This window comes from Hylobates moloch, unplaced genomic scaffold (assembly GCF_009828535.3).
Source record: "Hylobates moloch isolate HMO894 unplaced genomic scaffold, HMol_V3 SCAFFOLD_20, whole genome shotgun sequence".
Taxonomy (NCBI): domain Eukaryota; kingdom Metazoa; phylum Chordata; class Mammalia; order Primates; family Hylobatidae; genus Hylobates; species Hylobates moloch.
In genome coordinates this window covers 37,928,139-37,952,090 of record NW_026652295.1, presented here as the reverse complement: position 1 = coordinate 37,952,090, position 23,952 = coordinate 37,928,139, and the positions used below count along the sequence as shown (strand labels likewise).

The 23,952-nt window shown below is 41.9% G+C and overlaps 1 protein-coding gene across 2 annotated transcripts in view; it reads left to right on the top strand.

Moving 5' to 3' along the window:
* Positions 1–23,952, top strand: part of KIF6 (kinesin family member 6) — a 373,885-nt gene that overhangs the window by 310,166 nt on the left and 39,767 nt on the right. For both annotated transcript variants that reach the window (XM_058432302.1, XM_032141106.2), the window contains exon 16: positions 20,964–21,014. In XM_058432302.1, coding sequence (XP_058288285.1) covers positions 20,964–21,014 — 51 coding nt within the window. The remainder of the gene's footprint in view (positions 1–20,963; positions 21,015–23,952) is intronic.

The window sequence follows — 23,952 nt, the reverse complement described above, 5'->3', positions numbered from 1 at the left end:
TAGCACACCCCTGTAGTCCCCAGCTACTTGGGAAGCTGAGGCACGAGAATCACTTGAACCCAGACAGAGGTTGCAGTGAGCTGAAATCGCACCACTGCACTCCAGCCTGGGCAACAGAGCAAGACTCTGTCTCAAAAAAAATAAATAAGAAAGAGGAAATATCATTATAGACATTGAAAGGATAAGAGAATATTATAAACAGTCTACACAAATGTGACAATTTAGATAAAAGTAGACAAATTCCTTGAAAGCCACAAACTACCAAAACTCATTCAAGAAGAAATAAATAACCTGAATGGTTTCATATCATCTACTAAAGGAATTGAATTCATACTTAAAAGTCTCCCAAAAAGAATGAAGGCCCAGAGAGTTTCATTGTAGTATTCTACCAAACATTTTAAAAAGAAATAACACCAATTTTATATAATCTCTTCCAGAAAACAGAAGGGGGAACACTTCCCGATTCATTTTATTAGGCCAGTATTATCCTGATTCCAAACCAGAAAAGACATCACAAGAAAACTATAGGCTAAATCCCCCATAAACATACACAAATACTAGCATATTGAATACAACAATATATAAAAAGACTAATATACCATGACCAAGTGAAGTTTATCTCAGGAATACAATTCTGGTTCAGTATTCAAAAATCAGTCAATATAATCCACCATGTTAATAGATTAAGGAAGAAAAATCTCATGATCATATAAAGTGGCACAGAAAAGTATTTGATAAAATTTAGCATTCATCACAATAAAAACTCCAGCAAACTGGAAATACAAAGGAACTTTCTCAACCTGATGAAGGACATCTATTTAAAACTTGCAGCTAACATCATACTTAATAGTGAATAACTTAATGCTTTTCCTGCAAGATCGGCAGCAAGACAAAGTTGTCGACTCTCACCACTCCTGTTTAATACAGTACTGAAAGTCCTAGACACTGCAAGTAAGCAAGGAAAATATATAAAAGGCATAGAATGTGAAAGGAAGAAGTAAAGCTGTCCCTGTTCACACATGATTTTTTTGTCTACTTAGATAATTTCAAGAATTTACAGAACAGCTCCTATAAACAATAAAAGAGTTTAGCAAGATTATAGGATACAAGGTCTACACATAAAAATCAATTATATTTCTACATTCTAGTAATAATTGTTTACCAAAATTAAATATTATTTTATACTTTTAAATATATTATAGTCATATATATACACTAAATGCTAATACATAATTTATAGTAGTTCCAAAAACACAGAGAGAAATATTTAGGTATAAAACTATCAAAACATATGGAAGATCTCTACATTGAAACCTAACAAACTCTAATAAAAAAAAAATCAAAAAAGACCTAAATAAATGGAGGCAAAAAAATGTTTATGGATTAAGAAACTCAATATAGGAACGACGTCAATTCTCTCTAAACTGACCTTTAAATGTAATGCAGTTCTATTCAAAATCCCAGCAGAACTTTGTGTAGCTATAGTGAAGGTAATTCTAAAATTTATATGGAAAGACCATGGAATTAGAATAGCTAGAATAATTTTATGAAAGAAGAATAAAGCTGGAGAAGTCACACCACACAATTTTAAGATTTACTGTAAGCTGCTGTAATTAAGACAGTGTTGACACTGGCAAAAGAATAGATATGTAGATCAACGGAACAGGATACAGAGTCCAAAAATAGACCCACACCTTTAAGGTTCATTGATTTTCAACAAAGGTGCCAAGGCAATGAAGAAAGAATAGGTTTTTTTCAATAAGCAATATTTAAACAATTGGATATCCAGGTACTGAAGGCAAAAAGAAGAATCTCAATGTAATCTTACACCATATACAAAAATTGAGTCAAAATAGATCATAAATCCAAGTAGAAAATGTAAAACTATAAAATTTTAGAAGAATGAGTAGGAGAAACTCTACATGTCTGGGGTTTCACAACACGTTCTTAAACATCATACCAAAAGTACAATCAATAAAATTAAAGTGATAAATCAGATTTATCAAAATTAACTACTTTTGGTCTGTGAAATTCACTGTTAAGAGAATGAAAAGACAAGTGACAGACTGGGAGAAAATATTTTCAGATATCATATCTCACAAAGGACTTCTATACAGAATATAAAAAATACATAAATATTAACTCACAAAATTCAACACTCAGAAAACAAACAGCTCATTTATTTTAAAAGTGGTGGGGGTGCAAAAGACCTGACCAGATACTTCACCAAAAAGGATGTACAGATGGCAAATGAACGCATGCAAAAATGTTCCCCCTCAATAGCATTAGAGAAATTTGAATCTAAACAATGATGAGATATGACCATTTGTTTATTAGAATAGCTTAAATTTTTTTTAATTTTTTAACTGACAATACCAAGTGATAGCAAGGATGTGGAGCAACTGGAACTCTTGTATGTTGCAAGTCAGCATGCAAAATGGGGCAGACACCTTGGAAAACAACTTGGCCATTTCTTATAAAATTCAACAGACATGCCATACAAGCCAACTACCTACCCTAGAGAAATGAAAACTTAGGTTCACACACAAACTTGTATGCAGACGTTTGTAAGGGTTCTCTTCATAATTGCCAAAAACTGGTGGTAACCCAAATGTCCTTCAGTGAGTGAAGGGATAGACTTCAATAGAGTGCATACAATAGAACATTACTCAGCAATAAAAAGAGCAGACTGCTGGTAAATAAGACAACATGAGTGACTCTCAAAGGCATTGTGCTGGATGAAAGAAGCCAGTCTCATAAAGCCCCCTACTATCTGATTCCAGCTATATGACATTCTGAAAAAGTGAGAACTTCTGCAATGCAGGGCAGGGGTGGGAGAAGGGTGTGAGTCCAACATGGCCGTGTGAGGGAGTCTAGGGGTGACAGAACTCTTGGGGATCCTGCTTTTGAAGGTGGCTACACAAATCCATGTGTGTGTCCAAACCCATGATGCACACACATGCTCCCAAGTCAATTTTACCATATTTAATAATAAATAAAAAATAAAACATTATGAATCCACCAAGGAAAGAAGACAGGAGGGAATATCAGACAACCCACCTCAGCTGTCATTTTGAAATGAATCATGTTAGAGAACAGAATTTTTTTTTAATTTCTCTAGAAAGAGCACTTTAGGTAATTGGGTATGGGTTGGTGATACAGATTGTGGTGAATTATTTCAGGCTGAACAAAGTAGGAGCTTTTTCCACAGCTTTTCCTCAGTTTGGGCAGGGCAAGTAGGAAATTGAGGGCTTCTATGATCAGGACTTTGGGCAGAAAGCCTTGGTCTCAGGTTTATTCATTCAGCAATTTATGTACATCTGTAAAGTTGGAGGCCCTGTGGAAAACACACAGATCCATAGGAGAGTCCCCGGCCTCGGGATACCTGTAAGGTGGTTGAGAAGATAGGACACAGGAGGCCCTCGGGATTGAGCCTGCAATTACTCTGCAGACTCCCCTTATAAGCCACCTAGTGGGGGCTTCTCACTCAGGCCTCGTTGATGGAGTAATAGGTCACTACAAATAAGTGCCCTGTAAAACATTTGGGAACATTTCATCAGAGATAATCATTTGCAGTGCAATTTTCCCTTCTATGGTCAAGCCAGCAAAATTGATGGGTTTCTTAAATGTGCCTCAGGAGATTTTCTGATCTCTGTTCCACTTAAAGACAGTTTGGTTATTTTTTAGTCTCTCTCCACAAAACAGTATTTCATCAGGTTCTGCACAGCCAGAAATGTCTCTCCCTGACTTCCTAAATCACTGCAAGGTTCTGCCGGGCACAGCATGGAGTGAGTAAACAGGCCCATAGACCCAGGACTGAGGACAATTCTTTGCATTGTTCTAGGATGAGTCCTCGAAATGGCTTGAGTCCCTCATGCCTCCAGATGGTGTCCACCTCTGCCAGGGTTGGTTGACACTGCTTTCCATCACAGTAACACATCGTCGCCTTTCCATTGCCCCAAGTAAAAGCTGAATTGAAGAGCTTCTGATGTCAGAGCTTCCTATCTGAGGTGTCACTGCAAAAAGGGAAACTGAGGCAGCAAGTGAGAAAGAGTAGCTCACCTCAGCATGCAGAATGTGAACCAAAGTCTAAGCAATCTGCATTCTATTAAAATATGGTCCACAGAAAACCAAGGGCTGCTACAGTTACTCCTATTTTCCAGGCCAGTAAACAAACCTGACTCCCCAAATACCAGCCAGGCTATAAGAAAGCAGGCAATAGACTGGCTAGAATGTTTCATTTCCTCTGCCTCTTTCTTTGCTAGTTTTGTTGCCAAAGAATTAGGTCTGTTTGTAAGAGACTATATTAACTATAGGCAGTAGTAATATTTTTCAGACAAGGAAAATGAAAAACAAGAAATAAGGGACAGGGCAGATGTTGTCAGAGCCCCACCTGCATCCCTTCCACATGCCAGGCATGTGCACACTAGCATGACTTCACCTGCTAGCACTACCCATTCCCCCTGAGAGCATTTTTCACATATTCAAGAGATATATGTGGGTCAGCTGGTGCTGGGGAATTAAAATCCCCTGCCCCAGAAGGACTCAATCAATGACTGTTGGCGGTTGGTGTATACGTACCCCAGCTCCCTCCCTCTGCAGGAGTGAGAGCTCTGAGGCATGTATCCTCTAGGGGCCCCTAGAGTCTCCCAGTGGGATTGAGCTCCAATTGCGCATAGTAGAAAATGGCTTGCCATTGCCCTCTATATTGGCTGCCTTCCCTCCGTGTTTCTCTTCCCTTGTCTCTTACCAGTGCTTCCAGGGATCATTTCCCAAATAAACTACTTGTACTAGGGTCTGCTTCTAGGAAAAACCACACTAAGATGGGGGGTAATAGGGTGTTACCTCTGAGATAACTCAGATGGTGAAAAGAAGACAGGAAAATGGGAGCTGGATTATGCAGGCTTTCTCAAAGTTACTTGAGAAACTGCAGGAAGGCTACTGGCCTCCGGCCACTGTAACAACTTCCTAGAAGTCACTGTCCTCATTGATAATGTTACACTATTACGAATTAGGGGCACCTATTTGCCATTCAGATACTTATCTCTTCTTCATGTACGTGCAACATCTTAGCTTACCCATTGTTCACCCATTGTATTATAATCATTGGTGATTTCCTAAGATCCAGGTAAAAACCACCAATTCCTCTAAACACTGCCACATTGTTAAAATACCAACCCACAAAGGACTGTTGACGTTAGTCGGCTGACATGTAATCAATCCTTAGAAAACAGATTCCTGCGATTTCTGTGGTACAGAAAATCATTACATCAAGTATATTGTCTCCCGTAGAAAATACCCTAAGGCCCACAATAAACTTCTCACCAAAAACTGCATGTCATACACATTCACTCTTCATTGATACCCTTGACTGCAAAGAGAAAAGATTACAAATATCACCATGGAGAAGGGGTCAGATCTGTTTCCAGTGACAGGCCAGAGTCAAAATCCTGTCACATGAAGCTGAATGGATTCAGAAGCTTCTCCCCCACAACCCTCTTCCCCTCTCCTTGCCACACACTCATGACTCCTCCAAAGCAAGAACTATTTCAAGTGGCAGCCTTTGGGGATAGAGAACAATCTTTAGATTCCTTTATTAATTCCTTGGCCACCTCTCTGGCCTCCCAGTGCTGACCAAGTCTAGCTCAGGTGTGTTTGTTTTGGAGCCCACAAGGCCTGGCCAGCGTGGCCAGTATAAAGCTGTCTGAAAAATACTCGCTTTTGGTATTTTTAAGAAGGGCACAAAGGAACACATTTAACCAGATTTCATTTCTTCAGCAGTTTGTGAGTTAGGATTGGCATGAGTTAGGAATATAATCATCCAGCCTGTGTCTGAAAGAATGCCGCCCTTTTCCAGTTTGCACAGCTTTCTTGCCTCTTGCTCGCCTTTATAAGCCACCCATCCTTGTTCCTGGAGGAGTGACAGTACTAAAGGAAACTTCTCCCAATGAGTCCCACATGTCCCAGGACTTACCAGCCTGTGACAGCCAAACAGGGTGCGTCTCCTTCTTATTCCCAAAATATTATGGCCAAAGTCCCTCCTGGCTTTACTGCTGGAAACTAATCCACTCGCATCAAAGCAAGTCCCCAGACTGTGCCCAAAAGGCTCTCCAAGCACTGGCTCCAAGCACTGCTCTGGAGCGCCTGCCTGAGGTCCTTCCCCTCTGTCTTCCTCATCTGCTCTCATGCTATAGGGGCTTGCTGCCTGCTGGGCATGCTGTCCTCTGATGGTGCCATTGCTTTGAGGCTACCAGCCTCAAAGACCCTGTGGCCCTGGCAATGGCATCTGACTAGGCGAGGCAAACTTGAAGAAGGTATAGGTGGAGGCTTAAGCCTAACAGAAATGCTCCTTGGCAAGCAGCTAAAAGCTCCTTCTGGTTTCTTGGAGGGCTTTGACCCATAGGCTTCTAGCCTCATTCATGGAGGCTTCCACACACCCTCAGGCAGGCCTGCTCCAAGAAAAACCTGCGGTGGACACAGGGCCCAACTGCCTATTTGTATGTTTACTTTCTCCAGAGCACTGCCTGGACCCATAGCTCTCACAAGATAGCTTATAGCAGTTTGTTTTCCAAAACTCTGGGCCATTCAGTCTTCAATGACACAAGCATGTCATCAGTCAAGGTGGGACTCCCCCCAGTGACCAACAACTTGTTCCATCTTTCCTCAAAAGCAGCATTTCTCAATGGGGGCACCATTGGCCTGATGAGACAGGCGGTTCTTTAGTCGCAGGACCCGGCTCGGCTCACTCAGTACAATAGTGTCTTTCCCTCATTGTTGTGACCACTATTGAGTACCTGGATGAAAGTCTTCATTCACATGTGAGGTGGGGACAAGATCAGACCTACATATTCATCCCACTATTGACTGCCCACTATTCCCAAAGAGCTACAGCAGGTGCTTGGACAAGGACACATATCCACATCATCTGCATTAGTCAGGGTTCTCCAGAAAAACAGAGCCAAAAGGATGTGCATAGATAGAGAGAGAGAGAGAGAGAGAGAGAGAGAGATTTATTCTGAGGCATTGGCTCGTGAGATTGTAGGGGCTGGCAAGTTCACCTCCAACAGGGCAAGCCTACAAGCTGGAGAGCCAAGGAAGCGTTGATGTTGCAGGTCAAGTCCAAAGGCAGTCTGGAGGCACAATTCCTTCTGCTCTGGAGGACTTCAGTCTTTTTTCTCTTAAGGCCTTCAACTGATTGGATGAGGCCCACTCCCATTATGGATGGTAATCTATTTTTCTCGACGGCTACTGATTTAAACATTAATCACATCTAAAAGCAACATCTAGACTGTGTTTAAGCAAACATCTGAGCACTGTAGCCTACATGCTTTGACATATAAAACTAACCATCACAACATCCAAGTACAAGCATTACTTTTTAGGCATAGGATAAACTGTATGAAGATTTTTTTTACTCTCTAGCTCTGCAAACATATAGTTCTGCTAAAGAAGAACCCAATCTGTGTTTCTGAAGACAGAATACTAAACAGAACATCTAACTCTTACTTAGAAGCACCTACCTGCATTTGGGTCATTTCATTTTTAGAGCTTCCTCCAAAATAATGGTGTATCTTCACCTTATGTGTACAAACCTCAAATGCCCCATTAAAATGATTAGCTTATCTCCAACAGAGCCATGTTTTTCTCAAAGATAATATCCAGACTTTCTCATAGAAGGCAAAAGCTGCTTCCTATTCTGGAAATTTTATCTTCCCAAGTTCAAAGAATGTGAAGGTTTGGTCTCCTCCTGGCACCTGTTAGACCCTGGAGCAGCTGATGACCAGTATGCTCCATTAGCTGAAGTGAAATCAGCTTTTGCTGCGATGAGGATTAGAAACAAGTGCTGTGCTCTGGGATGTACATTGTCATATCTCCCATGTTATAGGAAACAGTTATCCACCCGTCCCTAGCCATGAAGGAACTGAACATCCCTGTGATAGGAAAAGCCATAATTAAGGATTATGCCTTTATGTGAAAAGCAAGATTAAGTTTACAAGTAAACCTATAAAAGTCCCTACAAATATTTTTATATTCACCAAAACAAAACATTAAAACCAATACGCTAAAGAATCATAATAACATTTCATTCATCATAATGGGCTCTGTATATTTAGCCTCCATTTACCATCCCTTGGACACAGAAAATTTTTCAGGATCTCTCTCCCCTAAAGATTAAACATGAAGCTTGTAAATTATTTTTATCTTTGCATATTGTGGCAATTCCCTCTCCATCTCTGTTTTTCTTCTCTCTGGGTATTCACTGCTTCCCTGATGTTAGCCCTTGGAATCGTTGATTCCCCAGAGACACAGCACCCAAAATTGTGCCATCAGCCCTTCTTACACACGTTCTGATTTCCCGCTCCCCCTGCTCACTCATTTTGTTGGCTGAAGAAGTGTAGTTCTCAGGCCGTGTGTACTGCAGCTTCCCTCATCTCCCAAAGCTTCATTGCAAAAACCTCTCATTTGGTTATGTTGTCTGTTTTGTCTCTCTTTTCTAGTCCTAACTCCCTAGGTTTCCTTATTATGCATTATCCCCAAAATGACCAGCTTATATCACCAGGACTGAGATCGGTAAGAAACAGAGCCATGTGTACTGGAATTTCAGGCAGGCAGAACTCAAGTTCAGGGAGGGGAAACGATGTTCTTCCTGAAATATGTCACTCCTGAAAAGCACCGTCTGTAAAATGGTGGGATGTCCATCTCCACCTCTCTCCTTCCTCTTTCCTCTTTGAAAATATTTAGCCTCAGAGGAAACAAAAGGAGAAAGAGCTCTGGTGTTATTTTTCTGGAATAAAACAAAGTAACATAACAGGATGGGGATAGAAATCATCCCAGGCTCTGAAAACAGAACCATTACCACCAGCATTTCAAGCAAGCTTTTTAAAAAGTCATTTACTTCCAGTTACAGAAACCAATCATATTTGACTATAACGGAATATGGAAGACCCCATTACTAACGAAAGTGATGGTGAACTTGAGGGTAAATAACTGATCAGAAGGCAGGTTTAGTAAAGATAAACTAAATTTGTAAAAAGTTGGAGTCATCGAGTGCTGAAAGGTCACAGCTCTGCTTTGTGAAACCCTGATTTGGACGATTGCAAGGACATGTGACTGTCTCCCCTTCTCCCCAGCGAAGGGGAGAGAGGCACTTCAGCAAAGTCTGCTGGGCCCAGGATAACTTGTTAATTTAGGCCTGAAAGATGCTTTTCTAAAAGGGAACAGGGGAAAATACAGATGTCCTGCCATATTTGAATGTGATCAAGGCCTTAGAAACAATCGCAATAGGTTAGCTTGCTTCAGTCCTCCATGCAGTGTTTTGTCATCAGAGCCACCCACCTCATCATCATTACTTTTTATTACTACCACCACCGTGACGACCACCACTCATTGTGCACCTACAATGTGCCAGGCACTGTGCTGGGGGCTTTATGTACATTGGGTCTAATTCTTGCAGCAACCTTGCAAGGTTGGTGTTATCTCCCTATTTTAATGAAGAAATTGAGGCTCAAAGGGATTAAGTAGCCTAGGGTCACAGGTAGGAAGTAGCGGTGCCATTCTACCTGCTCCCAGAACCCATGCTCTTTCCATTATTGTAGGACCAGGATTCCCTCCGTAACTTCTCCTGCCGTTTTCCACTCCCTCTGCTCTGATGGGCCTTCACTGCTGTTCAGTTGTCTCTGAAGGCCAGCCATCTTTTCTCTGGCTCCCCACTCCACCACAGTTTCCCAGTGCACCTGCTGGGCTCAGCCCCCGTTGGCTCCCTTGGATGGTTTTCCTGAGATGCACTAATATATCCACCCTCATGCCACTCCCATGTAGGTGAGTGCAGAGACAGGGCACAGGGAGCCTCAGATTCAATGGTGGGCCTGGCCCATTGCACCAGAAAGACGCAACATGCCCATGCAGCATCTAAAAATGACTTTTGAACCTGGAAGCTGAAACCATTTCCATTCAGTTTTGTCTTTTATTCACAAACTCACTAACACATTTCTCCTAATCTCCAGTCTCTTCAAATGGAGAACAATTCCCACATCATGAAGCACCAATTCTGTGTTAGGCAATTATTTTACAGGCCAGCTGGAAGTTTGGCCAGCAGTGAGCCTTAATTGGGGCTTGTTTTTTCCCCACTGACTTTTTTTTAAGCACTAACTGATTTAAAATTAAATGAGTAGAATCAAGTTTTATTTTGGAGTGAAAGAGTTGATTATTTATATCAAAGAGCCATGTAAAACTTGCTGTTTTCATGTTGGAATCCAAGTTTTTAAAACTATATTCACTGCAAAATCAAACATCTCAGTGCTTGGGGTTGATTTTACGTCCCTTCAGTGAATCTGCCCTCTACCTCCCAGTTAGTGAGGGGTCCTACAAACTAGCCTCCAGTGCAAGGAGGAGCATGTTGGGAACAGATGGAATATACCTGTCCCACTCACAGTGGAGTAGAGGAGCTTTGAATGCCCCCAGGTACTCCTAAGATCGTAGCCTGGGCTACTTCTGGGGATATAAGGATGGAAATCAGAGGCAGTGGCTACCTGGGCCCTGCCCTCACCCCCAACAACATTTCTGGCAACCGGAACCACATCTTCAAACAGAAAGAACAATTGTGAACTACAGCTACTCCTCCAGGGCAGGCCTTGGAAGCTGGTTATATCCCCCCTTGCTGAGCTAAGAACTTTCAAGCATCTAAAGTAACATGTTTTGAATATATACCAACACAATCATGAGCCCTCAGCTCCCTGAGATGTTTAGTATTTAACAATTCATGCTGGTTGCTGAGCTGAAAATTTTCCTAATGCTTACCTACTTGCATCTCCACATTTGTTTGAGCTTTTAACAAATGTGCTTACTTGATTCTCTGAATCTGTTTATGTAATAGTATCACATACAGAAATCGTGATATCAATAAGCTTCTTAGCTTAATTACACATATACAATAGCCAAATGCTTGAGCTTCAGACAGAACGTGCTAATCTTGTGTGATTATTTTGATTACTTGGGTAGCCCAAGTGAATATCCCACAGCAAAAGAAATTGGGTCTCCCAGACATGGTATAATTTGGTCATTTTTTGTAAATGAGAGCATTCCCCAAAACGGGATCATCATGTACTGTCATAATGACAAGAAAGGAGCTGTCTCGAAAAGCCCAGACTACTGTCTGGTGTTTTCATCCCAAGCTGAAATGCTCATTAATTACCAGGCACATCCTCCTCCACAAGATAGGGCCAAGGTGATGGGGAGCCCTTGAGAAAATCCCCACGGGGGGAAATCAAGACAAGTTCCGGTGATGTTTTTCTAGAAAGTATTGATATCTTTTATAATGAGCTGCTTTCCCCCTCTCTCTGTGACTCGGTTATGTTATCAACTGTGATGTTTAGCATACTAAATGAAAGAAGAATTTTGAATTCTGGAGAAATGAAATGTCAGTTTGGAATAAGGCAGCTTAAAAACATTTGCCTAGCATTTAGGCCGCTCCTGGTCTCCCACTGTATGTTCCATTGCTGGGCCTTTCTCTTTGAGGAACCCAGGGAAGGACCTGTTGCCCTGACCTCAAGAAGGGAAGAAGGCTTCTCAGAGGTGCCTCCACCCCTGGCCCCCAAGCCAATGGAAATCCCTTGCTGTCTTGGGCTCCCTCTGGGATTCTCTGTCTTCCCCCTTCACTTCTTTGCCAGGCTGCTGGTGAATAACACAGCTCTGCCAAATAATCCGGTGCTAAAACCCTCCTTATTTCCTCTATCCCTGTCGCTGAGACTTGGGTTATGAGTATTTTCAATCAGCACACATGGCAGATGACATCACATGTGTGGCAGGTGCCCAAGCGCAATTTCCAGCATGCTATAGTAACATCACATTTCCCTATCAAGGAAGTGCAGTGGGTATTTAATTTTTATTCTTTTTATAAATATATACAAACATAGCTTTTATATGAATCTTAAATCATGCGCCTTTATTAAAGTACATTTTCTGTTTTGTTTAATCTTGCTTGGCTTCATCCTCTCCTACCCAATTCATTCTCCACCCCACTTCCAACCTCAGTAACCTGTCACAGCATTGTAGATATTCATTCACATAACCTCCATGGTCACATGATCATATATATACATATATATGCACAAGAGCATATGTGTGTGCACAAACACACACACACAAACACACAGTTATTTACATACATCTATGTAAAGCTCTTGCCATTGTTTGTTTCACCAAACACAGGACCATTTATACCCCATTCTTTTCTCTGATTCCCTTTTTCTTCTTCCTTAGCTTCGGTTGAATTGTTAAAATGTTGACATTCCCTCCCCACAACACCTATCCCTTGCCTTTTTTTCTGATCTTCTATTGATTTGGCTGCTATTGTACATATTTTTATTCTTCTAGAGTTAAAAAGTAACTATAACAATGTCTGTAGTTGTTCCAAATATATTCTCCTCCCAACCACATCCAGGGTCACAGCTGGTTTTAACTCCCCACTGAACATCTCACTACTTTATCTTCACTTTGTTATTATTGCCTAAAATGTTAGTTTTCAGATACACACATACACGTACACACAGAGGCTTTTAATGGTCAACTAATGAAATATTTTTACTTAAATATTTTATTTACATTTTATGCTATTATTTCTTTTATCCCCCATCTTTGTGTTTATTTTTCTTCTTGCTGATCATAACAACTTTCACACTTACATAGTTTTTATTATATGTCAGGAACTCCTTAAGCACTTGACACATGTGACCTAATTCAGTTCTCACAGCACAAATGCTGTTATTGTCCCCATTTTTCACATGTCAAAACTGAGGCACACTGACATTCAGTCACTTACAGGAGGTTACACAGTAAGTGGCCCAGCTGGATGCAAACCCAAGGGGGTTGGCTCCAGAGTCCATGCACTCACCCTCCACGCTTGGCTGCCTCAGTTGAGTCCTTTTAGGGAGAGAGGGACTGTGGGTGGTAAATGCTCTTTGTCCTCTTATGACTGATAATGTCTTTACTGTGCCTTCACCTATGAATGATAGTTTGGGTATGAAAAAAATTCACGTTGACAGTTGTTTCCCTCCACTATCTCCCGGCACCTGTGGTTGTCACTGAGGAGTGGGCGGTCATCTCCTTTGCAGGTCCCCTGGTAGCTGTTAATAGTGGTTCTGATTCCCTGAAGTTCTGTAATTTTACTATGATATGTCTGGGGGTGGATTTATTTTTATTTATCCTGCTCAGTGCTCTAACTGCACTTTCAACCTAAGGGCTTATATTTTTCTCGAATGCTAGAAAATCTCAACTGCTATCTCTTCACCATTCTTTACCATTTGCCTCCATCTGCTTCTTTACTTTCATGCGCGTCCGTGTGAAGAGACCACCAAACAGGCTGTGTGTGAGCAACATGGCTGTTCATTTCACCTGGTGCAGGCGGGCTGAGTCCGAAAAGAGAGTCAGCAAAGGGTAGTAGATTATCATTAGTTCTTAGAAGTTTTGGGATAGGCGGTGAAGTTAAGAGCAATGTTTTAGGGGCAGGGGTGGATCTCTCAAAGTACATTCTCAAGGGTAAGGAGAATTACAAAGAACCTTCTTAAGGGTGGAGGAGATTACAAAGTACCTTATTAAGGGTGGGGGAGATTACAAAGTACCTTCTTAAAGGTGGGGCAGATTACAAAGTACATTGATCAGTTAGGGTGGGGCAGGAACAAATCACAATGGTGGAATGTCATCAGTTAAGGCTATTTTTACTTCTTTTGTGGATCTTCAGTTACTTCAGGCCATCTGGATGTATACGTGCAAGTCACAGGGGATGTGATGGCTTGGCTTGGGCTCAGGGGCCTGACATTTACCATTTGCCTCCATTCTCTTCTAGAATTCTAGGCAAATGAGGAAGCCTATCCGTCTCTTCTCTGTGACTTTTAACTGCTTTCCTCATTTTTATGTCTTGCTTTCTGTGCTGTGTTTGAGTGAGTTTTTCCACCTGTCTTCCAATTCACTAATTCACTTTTGAAATTTACCCTGTCTACGGTCTATTTCCTTAGTCTCTGTACTTTTCATTCGTTTCAATGACTAATTTTTATTTCAAAATTTCTGTTCTATCCACCTATTCTTGTATCATTTATACCTATTTGTCACATATTTCTTATTCTTTTTAAAGAAAATGTATCCCTTCATTAATCTCGTTAAGTAGCCTCAACGTACTTTAAGGTCTTTGCCTTGGGCACTAGCACAATCGTTATGGAGGGCAGCACTCAAAGTAATTATGCAAATCTGCTGAGACCCAGCAGAGAAGTTTTGTCACAGACTTATAAGACTACATGTTGAGGGATGGTCATCACAGCACTGTTTGCGTTAGTGGGAGTGAGGTGCAATCCAGTTGTTCAACTATCAAAAAATGGAAGTAAAAGTTGGGGTGCATTCATTCTGTGGAATGGATATAGCAGTCAGAAACTGAGAATTAGATGCATATACAGCAAAACAGATGTCAAAAACAGTACTAATAAATAAGTAAGAAACAGAATGAGATCTGTAGCACAATATTACTTTCACAGCTTAAAACTACACAGAAAACTTTCATACAAATTGTAAGAACACCTACAATAAAAGCATATACATCAAATCAGCTAGAATGGTTGCCTGTTGGAAGAAGAGGAGAATAAGAATAGGACATGAGGCATGAAGTATCAGGGCCAAAATACATGTATACATACACACACACACATATATACATGCATTCATACATACATACATGCATATGTATACATACACCTATAGATAACGTACAAACATACGTACCAGAGAGGCATTGCCCAGGCTGATGAGTGGTGTACCCTAAACTGAAGAGTAAAATTAACTCAACCCTCTGTGCTTCTGCATCAACAAATGTCTTCATCTGCCTGCTCAGAAAATTACTTTCATCTGTAACTAATTCATGTTCCAACTATTGAACTTGACTATCTTTTTTTTAGCATTAGATTTATTCATATATTTTGGCATATTGCTGGGCAGGCCCATTTTTAATGAAACACGTTTTATTTATTTCTCTTACTCTCTTTCTCTTTGTGTTCATCCCTCTCTGGCTGACAGACCCTCCAGGCCCCCAATCCAGAATCAACTCCAGCAAAGACAATTTGGAGTGACTGCTCCATAACAGTACTGGAGATGAGCAGACCCTGTATAGAGCCTGTGAGCAGCTGGGCTTGGCAACTGGAGAGAGGCTGAGTTTGTACGTTTCTTCCTCCTTGGGCTTGCATTGAGTTGGAAACCATAGCCCCAGGCAACATCTGGTGCATGTTTTATCAGTCCCCTTTCACTCACAGATTGGGTGGTAGGGAGCCTCACTTCAACCGGCAGCCTCAAACAATGTGCCAGACTCTTACCCTGTTTTGCATGGCGCCGTTTTAGTTACCTTCCTACTTCTGGAACCAGTGCTTTGCAAGCTCAAGGCCTCAGCTCCACTCACCATTTTTGCATTTCCGTCCTACTTCTGGTCTTCAGAAATATGTCTCATAATCAAATCCAACAATGTCTTCCTGATAGTCTCTTTTCTATTTTATCCACCACTGCTATGGTGAGAAGAGGTAGTTCCTGACTCAATACATTTTCAAAGTATGCCAACAAGTTTGGATAAAGCCTGATGAAATATATATTAGCAAGTGGACATGAATATGTCTGATTTTAAGGTTTCAAAGAATTTACATCCTCCTGTTAGTTGGGAATCCTTGTAAGAATTACACAATTTATTCTAGGCCCATTATTTTTACAAATAGCCTTACACACTGCCTTTAGGGATCTAACCTTTTGGTTATCATGATCCTCTGTGCTAGTACCAAAAAAACTGGCTTCTCACATCACAGCTGAAATCGACACTCAGAGTTCAGAGCCTCTAACTAGACCTTCCATTTCAAAGAGGCCCCTCAGGCAGGAAACATATTCTGCATATTCTCCCCATACCCCAGTTCTACAACTGATGTTTATATTAACCAGATTTTGGCCAGAAACTCTAGTATAGTCAGACAGACAAATAGTGTTTATCTGGGTACAGAGCTCTCAGTAATTACCCAGGACCCCAGACTCCAGTATGAATACAACTGAATCTTCCCCAGCCCTAGTCCTCCACTCAACCCTCCCTTGCCGCCCCTGTCCCAAACCAGTATATACTTGGCCTCTGCATTATTGTCCCAGCAGTTCTCTCAGACTGAGGTGCCCTTCCCAAGCTCACCTTAACACCCTTGCTCTGTTCTGAGCCTACTCGATTCGCCTATAGTAATTATGCCTTTCCCAATGTCTCCTTTCCCTCCTCTAACTGTATCTCTACCATTGATTCGACATTTAGCCACCTGACCTGTCATCTTAACCATGCAGTATCCTTCCAATATGTCTGAAAGTGCCTGAATACCTAAAACTAGTGTGGTATATCATATATGCCGGTGCGTTATCCCTTGCTCCTCCGAAAGATCTTGAGATATAGTAAAGCAGATATTATTGCAGTTATAATATTATTTCCATTTTTCAAATGATAACATTGAGGCTTAGAGATGTTAATTAGCCCATTCAACTAAGAAGTAGCAAAACTGGGATTTGAACTCAACTCCGTCTACCTCCAGATTTGTAATTATTTTCTTTTCTTTTTTCTTGAGACAGAGCCTCATTCTATTGCCCAGGCTGGAGTGCAGTGGTGCAATCTTGGCTCGTTGCAACCTCTGCCTCCCAGGTTCAAGTGATTCTCCTGCCTCAGTCTCCCAAGTAGCTGGGATTACAGGTGCCCGCCACCATGCCCAGCTAATGTTTGTATTTTTAGTAGAGATGGAGTTTTGCCATGTTGGCCAGACTAGTCTTAAACTCCTGACCTCAGGTGATCCACCCACCTTGGCCTCCCAAAGTGCTGGGATTACAGGCATGAACCACCATGCCTGGCCCAGATTTGTAATTATTTTCTAGAATAACTGAAATGGCAAAGAGGTTTGCCTCATCTCAAGTCCAACTTCAAGTGATGGGCTGTAGCTGCCCAGAGTGCTGTGTGGAAGAGCCAAACTCAGGCTCAGCAGGAAAGCAAACCATCTCTGATGGAGGAGCAAGGCCAGCCGTTGGTCCAGCATTTAAAAGAAAGAGCACACGGGCCACCTATTTGCTGATCCCTGTACCGCACTGACTTTCCTAGGCTAGGATAGAGCCTTCTACGAGTGTGTATATTCCACAGCACTTAGAACATAGTGCTTAACCTATAGTAGATGAGAGATAAGTACTTATTGTTTGATAGCAACATAAACATGTTGAATGAGGCACAGCATCCCAGAAATTGCAGGAGCAGCAGACAGCCGCTCAGGGAGTCGTAAGTGAATAGCTCTCCTCCGAGCCGGCCAAGCAGCGTTCACGTGAATAATCTCAAACTAGCATGCGTGCAAAATAAAGTGTGAAGCTTATGGAAAGTGGTTTTATTCAGAAGACTGAATATTGATGTAAAAAAAAATCAGTTTCACTTCTGCATGATGATAATACTTTCCCTAGAACTACTCAGTAACAGAGAAAACCCATACACCACACAGAGCACCACCTCCACATACCCTGCTGGCGGTCATATTTAAGGTCACCCATCTCCTCTGGAGCTTTCCCATGGATTGCTGTAAGCTCTGCTCGCCGCTGCCACCCACAATCCATCAATTAATGTATCAAAAGGGAGAGAAGGTGTTTCTGGCATGTACTGTGGTAAATTACTGGAGGAAAAATGACTAATTATGGACACTCCTGCAGGCAGAACATTCCTTCCCTCCCCTACCCTTTTGGTTTTCAGCTCCAATCTGGGCTCCCTACTTCCCTCCCAGACTGTCTCCGGCCTCAGGCTGGGAGTTCTCGGTTTCCATTTCATCTCTTTTCCATACCTCTGGATGGGGATGCGTCCAGGAACCCAGGCCAAAACCAGCAAATTTATCACCGTGGTAATGACAGCAAGCTGCATGCTGAGTGAATTCTGCAATCCCCCTCAACTCCTTCATTTGCCAAAACCCATGAAGCTGCAAGATCCAGCAGGTTACAGAGACTGTTATCTGCACATGAAGAATAGCTCTGTTAGAAATGCAATTAGGTATCAGCCGTAAGGCTATTTCTGGAAGCTTGTTTGGGGGGAAAAAAAAAAAAAACAAAACTTGCCATGTGGTGAGAGATGTTAGTCAATTCACCAAAACTGAGTATCACTAGCGGCATTGTAAAACAACCTTTATCAATATGTAACATTATAAAGACCCACCTTTTGTCCCCTGGGGGTGCCTCGTTGTTCTGAGAGTGAGTGTGCATGTTTGTGGTGGCAAAATCCCCTCTTTATTTACATGAGCAGCCCCTCCCAAACCAGGGGCAGTGGAGAATCCTTAAACCTGGTCATTTCAAAAAAAAAAAAAAACACTTCCCTAGGGTTTGGGAAAAAGGAACTTGGTCATTCCAATAGGCGCTGAAGAAATTGTAACATACCAGGTTGAGCGCGCCTACTCTGGTCAAGGCATGGCGTTGGGAGGCACAGAGTTGAGGAAGTATGCGTCACAAGGCACATTGTCGGGCAGGCTTATTATTGGGGAGGTTTATTAGCAGGGAGGTAGTTTCCAGGGAGCAGTGCAAACCAGTGTGTGCTCTAAAGGAGCAAGCCACTGTCCAGGCTCATTAGGAAGACAGTACCCAGGCATATGAGAGGCTCGTGGTATAAGGCTGTGCCCGATACCCAGGGCACCAAAGCATCACTGACTCTCCATACTGCAGGATTAAAAAGCTTTTGATGACTCACTCTAAATCAAGAGATGTTTTTAAATGGTGTGTTGCATCTGTCACAGCAATATCTCCTTTTATTTGGAGCCTGCATGTGCTATCCTGTCTTAAAATTTAATTCAGCAGTGTTGGATGCAGCCTAGAGTCTCAGTCCAGCAGCAGCCTTATGTCCCCAACTTCTTTACTCTGCTCATATGGACAATAAGGGTCAAATCACACCGAGTAGGGAAAAGATCCATTTGGGGCTGTGGCTGGCTCAGGTGTCAAGTCATTTTCCCGTTGGATCCAGGTTCACCAATACTCATCATTGGGTCAAGTTTCCACTTCCCCAAATCCCCCTCAGCACACTCCTGAAGTTCCCACCCTTCCCCAACATGGAATAAGGGTGCAATTATTGCTTAGGCCCAATGCCTGCCATGCTCTCTATGCATAATTCTCTCCAGTGGGGACACATGGAAACCAAGGCACAGACATGCAGTTGCCCCAGACCCTTACCCAAGACAATGCTGTGCCTGGACAGTGGCCTCCGAGGTATTACCTAAGGACTGGTGATGTTTGAGCTCCATAGAGGGCAAGTCGAAGTAGAGAAATCAATCACAGCATCCTCAGATGTGTGAAGGGCCCTCACTGCCAATGACAGAGGATCTTTTTCTGTGCTAATCCAGAAAACAGGCCAGGCATATAGCTAAAGATTATGGGGAAGCAGATGTAACTCCACAGAATTAATTCCTTACATATAACTTAATGGAATAGCTCGAATACATACAAGTCAGAAGGGAAATGCCCATTTCCTTCTGTAGAAGGGATTCCTAAATTGAGTGCAAAGTTGAACTGAATGACCTCTGCCATCTCTCCCAATCGCAACATTCTAGAGGTGCCCTAGAACTCTCCATAAGTGATAAAGTCTCTTGTGACTGCTTCCTCATCTACCCATCTTTTGAATACTCAATTCAGCTATAGCTTGGAGATACAGAATGTACTTATGTGAGGAAAGAAATATCTTAAACAAGGAAGCAATGAATTTTCCAGGCTTTCTTGGAATCCCCCAGTGGCCTGATCACATCCCCCAAATGGGACATGCCATACAGACAGCGCTGACATTTTAACAAGTGTGCTGAGCCCTTGGACATAAACAAACTCCGGGCTGCTGTTTCACCCATCCTTCATGCACGAAATCATGGAATTTTAGAGACGGAGGAAGCCTGGAGGTCATTGCCTCCTAGATCCTACCCAGGACAGGAATTCTCACTCTAACAACCCAACAGATGGTCACCCAGCTTCAGCTTGAACCCTTTCAGGAAGGGGCTGACTGCTTTGCCAGAAGGTTTAATCCATTTTGAGACAACTTAATCCATTTTGAGACAGTCCTCATTGTGAGCTATTTCTTCCTTGTATTAAGCCCCAAGTCTGCTTTCATCAGTTTCTGCCCTCAGGAGTAAGATAAAAATAAAGCTGTTTCTAGTTCATATGACAATGTTCAGATATTCAAAGACAGCCATTATCTCCATTCCTCCTCTCCAAGTCTTGTCTTCACATCTAAATGTCTCAAGTCACCTTAAATATTTCTCATATGGCATGGTTTCAGACCCCTCACCATTCCAGTCACCATCTTCTGAATATTTTCTATTTTTCAAATGTTCCTTATGAAGAGTAACTCCCAGAACAAATACCAGCTGAGGTCTCCTCACTTGTAGAGCAGAGTGGAACTATCACCTCCCTGAAGAGAACTATCACTGTTCTCTGCGCACCATACCTTTATTAATGTAAACTAGAATTATATGAGTTTCACACCAAATGACCAACCATTAGGGTTATTGTCAGCTAAAACCACCATCTTTTTTTATTTGACACAGTTTCATATAGCTTAAAGGAAGATGTGGATTTTAAAGTAGGCTTAAAAATTATTAAAGGACCAAATTCTGCTTTTCCCTTTATTAATAATAGAAAGAACAATTTGAGAGAATAGGGGCCTCAGCAAAAGTTACGGGTGACAGACTAAGATACTTGAATCCTAAGATGAGTGAACTCAAGGGTGAAATGTGTGTTTGCACTGATGTGCCCGCACCTAGGCCTCTGCAAACACAATCTAGGAATCATGGAAGGGCTTTTCTTGGAAGCTATGCCTGCTTTTGTCTCCCTTACTCTATCTTTTTTTTTTTTTTCTGTAGCTTGCCACATGCTTCTGAGGCAGTCTTCCTCCAGCCCACTGGAAACCCACTGGTAGTTTTCTTTTGTGTCTTTGGCAGGTCACCTGAAGGAAGAAATCACCCAGCGGCATATACAGCAAGTAGCCCTAGGTAGGTACAAAGTAGAATCTGCAGGAAGAGGATGAAGGTAATATAAACTGACCTGATTTTAGGAATCCAAACCCAACTAAAAGATAACCCATTTAAAACCCTCTCTGAGGTTAAGGATGGCAAGGGTTGCTATCTGCACAGCTTTCCTTGGATGCCCCCCCTCTAACGGGACCTGTTTTCCCAGCCTGTGTTCTTGTGCCTGGCCATCAGCACCTGGCACTCTACCCTTCCAGCTGTTGCCTCATCCTCCCCTCCTTTCCCACCCCACATCCCCACCTAAATTCACCCGCTGTGTCCCAGATTCTCAAGGTCCTATCTGAGATTTTCAGAGCCACTACTAACTAATCCTAACAGAAATAGTTAATGATGAAAACAGCATTTGTTTACAGACCCATGTCTGTTGCACAGCCTCATATGCAGTCTCCTTTCATCCACAGCAGTCCAAAGAGGTAAGTGCATTTACCAGATGGGGGAGATGCAGTGGCTTCCCAAGGTCATGTACCCAGTGAGTGTTGAGGATTTGAACCCAGTTCTGTTCCAAGCTTGGTGCTGTTAGCCCTTATGCTGTTTACTGACCACTGCAATGATCAACCTGCTTTAACACATGAAGAATGCAAACACAAAACCAGGACAGTCATATTCTAAGAGGCCCTTGGCACCTTTTAAGTAGTGGACATCTGCAGAAAACACCCTTGATTGATATGTGACCCAATGAAGTCACCTGGGAGAAGAGTATAGCTTGCAGAGGACTGGTGGAGTGGGTATCCTGGGTAGAAACACCTCATTTCCTCTCCAGCTAGCTGGGACCAACAATTTATGGAGAACTTTGATTAAATAAGAAATTCATGTATTCCAGACAAAAAAAAGTTCCCCTTGAGATGGCGTGGGCCCTCAATTACATGTAATCGGAGAAATCCAGCACCCAGGACCAATGGTGGGGAAATGGAGGAGAGCCTCTGAAGTCATGATGATGGCTCATTTGACTCTGGTAACTTGTATTATTAGGAAAGTTGGTTGTTTCAGTTCAGTGGTAATAATGATGATATAGAATAACTGCTGATTACATCAGGAACATAGAACAAGGGCACCTAAGCCACAGCGACTGGAGCTCTGAGCTTCCCACTGTTGGCCCTGGGACTGAGGGGTCAGGTACACTGCCTTCCCAGTGCCAGAGACTTGGGCACACACTTATAATTGAGATTCTGCAAAGTATCTTCAACAAACAGCCAGGCTGCCCCAGGGCCTTAACTCCTTGGGCCAGGCTTGGGAAGGTAGAATGACCTCTGCTGGAAAACTGTACCAAGGTGACCTTATGGGCCTCTGTATCCTGCTTCGTGCTCACCCTGGCAGGTCCCTGGATATGGAGTCGTCCCCAAGGGCTGCCACCTGGCCCTGAAACATCTGCCCTCTTCTTCAGCCTTCATGTTGCTGGTTCAATAGGAACAACAATGTAGGAAGTCCTAGCCAGAGCAATTAGGCCAGAGAAAGAAATAAAAGGCATCCAAACAGAAAAGAATAAGTCAAGTTATCTCTCTTTGCTGATATGACTGTATACCGAGAAAACCCTAAAGATTCTGCCAAAAGACTCCAAGACCTGATAAACTACTTCAGCAAAGTCTCAGGATACAAAATGAATGTACAAAATCAGTAGCATTTCCATACACCAAAAACTTTCATGCTGGCAATCAAGAATGCAATCCCATTTACAATAGCCACAAAAAAATAAAAATATCTAGGAAAGCACCTAATGATGAAGGTGAAAGATCTCTATGAGGAGACCCGCAAAACACTGCTGGTAGAAATCACAGACAACACAAACAAATGGAAAAGCATTCCATGCTCATGAATTGGAAGAATCAATATTGTTTAAATGTCCAAAACAATCTACAGATTCAATGCGATTTCTATCAAATTACCAATGTCATTTTTCACAGAATTAGAAAAAAACTATTCTAAAATTCATATGGAGCCATAAAAGAGCCTAAATAGCCAAGGCCATCCTAAGCAAATAGAACAAACCTGGAGGTATCGCATTACCCAGTTTCAAACTAAACTACAAGGCTACAGTAACCAAAACAGTATGGTATTAGTACACAACCAGACAGACCAATGGAACAATACAAAGACTCCTGAAATAAAGCTGCACACCTACAACCAACTGATCTCCAACAAAGTCAACGAAAACAAACAATGGGGAAAGAACACCCTATTCAATAAATGGTGCTGGGAAAACTGGCTAACCATTTGCAGAAGAATGAAACTAGATTCCTACCTCTAACCATATAAAAAATTAACTCAAGATGGATGAAAGACTTAAATGTAAGACTTCAATCTGTTAAAATTCTAGAAGAAAACCTAAGATATACTTTTCTAGACATTGGTCTAGGCAATGAATCTATGATGAAGACCCCAAAAGCAAATGCAACAAAGTCAAACATAGACAAATGGAACTTAAACTAAAGAACTTCTGCACAGCAAAAGAAGCTCTCAACAGAGTAAATAGACAACCTACAGAATGGGAGAAAATATTTGCAAACTATGCATCCAATGAAGGATTAATATCCAGAATCTGTAAGGAACTTAAATGAATCAATAAGAAAAAAAAAACCCTATTAAAAAGTGGACAAAGACAGGAACAGACACTTCTCAAAAGAAGACATACAAGTGGCCAAGAAACATACAAAACAATGTTCAACATCACTAATAATCAGAAAGATGCAAATCAAAATGGCAATGAGATACCATCTCACACCAGTCAGAATGGGTATTGCTAAAAAGTCAAAAAATAACAGATGTTGGCAAGGTTGCAGAGAAAAGGGTATATTTATACACTGCTGGTGGGAATGCAAATTATTTCACCTCCTCTGGAAAGCAATTTGGAGATTTCTCAAAGAGGAACTAAAAATAGAACTATCATTCAACCCAGCAATCCCATTAC